At 57.7% G+C, this 2379-nt stretch overlaps 1 protein-coding gene across 1 annotated transcript in view; it reads right to left on the bottom strand.

Moving 5' to 3' along the window:
• Positions 1-2379, bottom strand: part of TTC7B (tetratricopeptide repeat domain 7B) — a 248850-nt gene that overhangs the window by 239989 nt on the left and 6482 nt on the right. Inside the window, exon 2 of the mRNA XM_045288134.1 lies at positions 1736-1904. Within this exon, the coding sequence (XP_045144069.1) occupies positions 1736-1904 (169 nt within the window). The remainder of the gene's footprint in view (positions 1-1735; positions 1905-2379) is intronic.

Raw genomic sequence — 2379 nt, 5'->3', positions numbered from 1 at the left:
CCTGCCGAGGGAGGTGCTGGGCTCAGCAATTGGACGCCGCTGTTGCTAGGTGCCCAGGAAGACAGGGTTCCTGGGGGGCTGCATTTGGACTGTGTGAACCCTGTGGCTTTTCCACGTTCTGACAGAAAGCCCTAGTCAAGCCAGGCCTGGAGGTCACACACAAGGTCAGGCTAGTGTCAGCTACAGCACCCTGCTGCCAGCTCAGGCTGCCCAGCCCCTGGCCTCTGGGCCAGTCATGGTCAGTTGCATGCATGGGCTGGACAGCAGGTGGCAAAAAGGAGAAAAGCTGCCTGCTTTCAATGGGCAATTCTTGCCCGGAGCTTTTATATATGCCCTCCTCTTAGAAAAAGCCCACCTGGCAGTGACCACTCCTGCCCAAGAAGAGCTGTTCTTTGTGCCAAGCATCAACAGGGCACACGTTCTTTCCTGTTTTGGATTGGTGCCATCAAATGCCAGCCGTTAAGCATTTGGTATGTGTCAAATGTGTACTATGTTAAGTGCTTCGCCGAAATGACCTGACTTCATCCTCCAGCTGACTCTAGAATGTGGGTGTGGTCTGCCCATTTTACAGATGAAGAAACAGGAGCCTGCAGGTCAGCTACGGGGTGAGGCTTGCGTCTCCTCCATGGGGCAGTGTCCTCCGACAATAGATGACACCCTGCGTCAGAGCCACGCAGAGATCATGCTCGGCCTTTCTTCGACACCCCAGTCCCTGGTCCCGTCACTAGATACCGGGGGTGCGGGGGGAGTGGGGGGCACTGCCTGGTTCCGTGATTATCCCAGGAGTCCACCAAACAGATGTGGAGGTAATGAGTGAGAGTCTGTGGCCGGCTCACCTCATCCCCGTATGTGCGAGGTGTGTCTGACCCAAGCCGTGGTGTTCTCCGTCACCCCGGGTGCATGTGAAAGTGGGACAGTGAGCCAGGGGGACTGCAGAAGCATCGGTGCATTTGAATGGTGATGCTGGAGAAAAATGTTGAAAGTGGACGGCCGAAAGGACAAACTGCTTCGTGTTGGAAGAAGGACAGACAGAATGCTCTTAAGAGGCCAGGACGGCTTCTGACCCGTGCCATGGAATTTCACTTGCCCCATATGCGTGTGGATATTGGACACGGAGTAAGGAAGACGGGAGAATCATGAATGTGCTTGAATGACGGTGCTGGCGAAGGAGATTGAGAGTCGCATGGACTGAACAAAAGGACACACAGATCTCTCTGGAAGGAGGACCGCCGGAACGCTCCTTAGAGGCAAGGGGGGCGAGGCTTCATCTTGGACATCCTGTCAGGAGGGACCAGTCCCTGGAGAAGGACCCTTGCTTGGTAAAGTGGAGGGGCAGCGAAAGAGGGGAAGACCCTTGATGAGACGGACTGACACTGTGGCTGCCCCGATGGGCCCTGGCACAGGCACAATTGTGAGGATGGCGCAGGGCCGGGCAGCGTTGCTATGGGTCAGAACCAATTCGCTGGCACCTGACCACATCTTATCCACACAGGTCCCAGCTTCCGTGGCATAGGACTTATCAGAGGGCACGAACTGGCACGTCACATCTCCCAGGGATAACTGAAGAACCCAGGTTCTACTGCTGGGCTTAACAGTGACCGTTATGTGAGGAGGCACCGGCCCTGCGGGGTGTATCCGGCGTTATCTCCACCCAAGGTCCCGGCTCAGACCGGAGGCTCTGGGGAGACCACCCCCTGGCTCCATGGGGAAGCCCTCCCCGAGGGGCGCCCCTCACCTTTGGTAGCATAGGCCTCGGCGATCATCCTCAACCTGTAGGGGGCGGCCGCGGTCAGGGGCAAGTCGTCGAGGCCCACCCGGGCGTAGATGTTGAGTGCCTCTTTGTACTCGCCTTCCACGTAGTTCACCTTGGCCATGAGCACGTTGGATTCCTGTAGGAATTCTGACTAGAAGGAAAAGGAGGAGAGAGAGGGAAAACCGTTTTCCTCCCTATTAGGCAGGCTTCTCAGGGCAGGACATAGCCATCCCGGGGTGCTACCACCCCCACGGCGGCGGCTCTCCCCACCACGCGGAGATGTGAGCACAAGTGTTGGTGGTAACATTCCTCCTAAGGGCCCGGATCCAAATGTCCATCCCCGGGCGAATGGCGGCCTACTCATACGACGGACCATCTGCCAATATGAGAAGGGGGGCCTGGCACGGGCTCCTCCAGGGATCAGCCCCGAGAACAGAGTGCTCCGTGGAAGGGAAGGCTGGCGAGACTGCGCCTCGCGTACTGGGATGTGTTGTCGGGAGAGACGGAGAAGGGCTTAGTGCTTGGTGAACAGAGCGGTGGCCAGAGAGAGGAAGAGGGCTGACCCAGGGTCTGCAGCAAAGGGCTGGAACACAGGAATAACTTTGAGGTTGGCGGTGGTTCGTGCC

This window comes from Echinops telfairi, unplaced genomic scaffold (genome assembly GCF_000313985.2).
Source record: "Echinops telfairi isolate 266 unplaced genomic scaffold, ASM31398v2 ScPeMD7_18;HRSCAF=68, whole genome shotgun sequence".
In the NCBI taxonomy this organism is placed as follows: Eukaryota; Metazoa; Chordata; class Mammalia; order Afrosoricida; family Tenrecidae; genus Echinops; species Echinops telfairi.
Note: the sequence above shows the minus strand (reverse complement) of the source record. Positions and strands in the feature narration are given on the sequence as shown.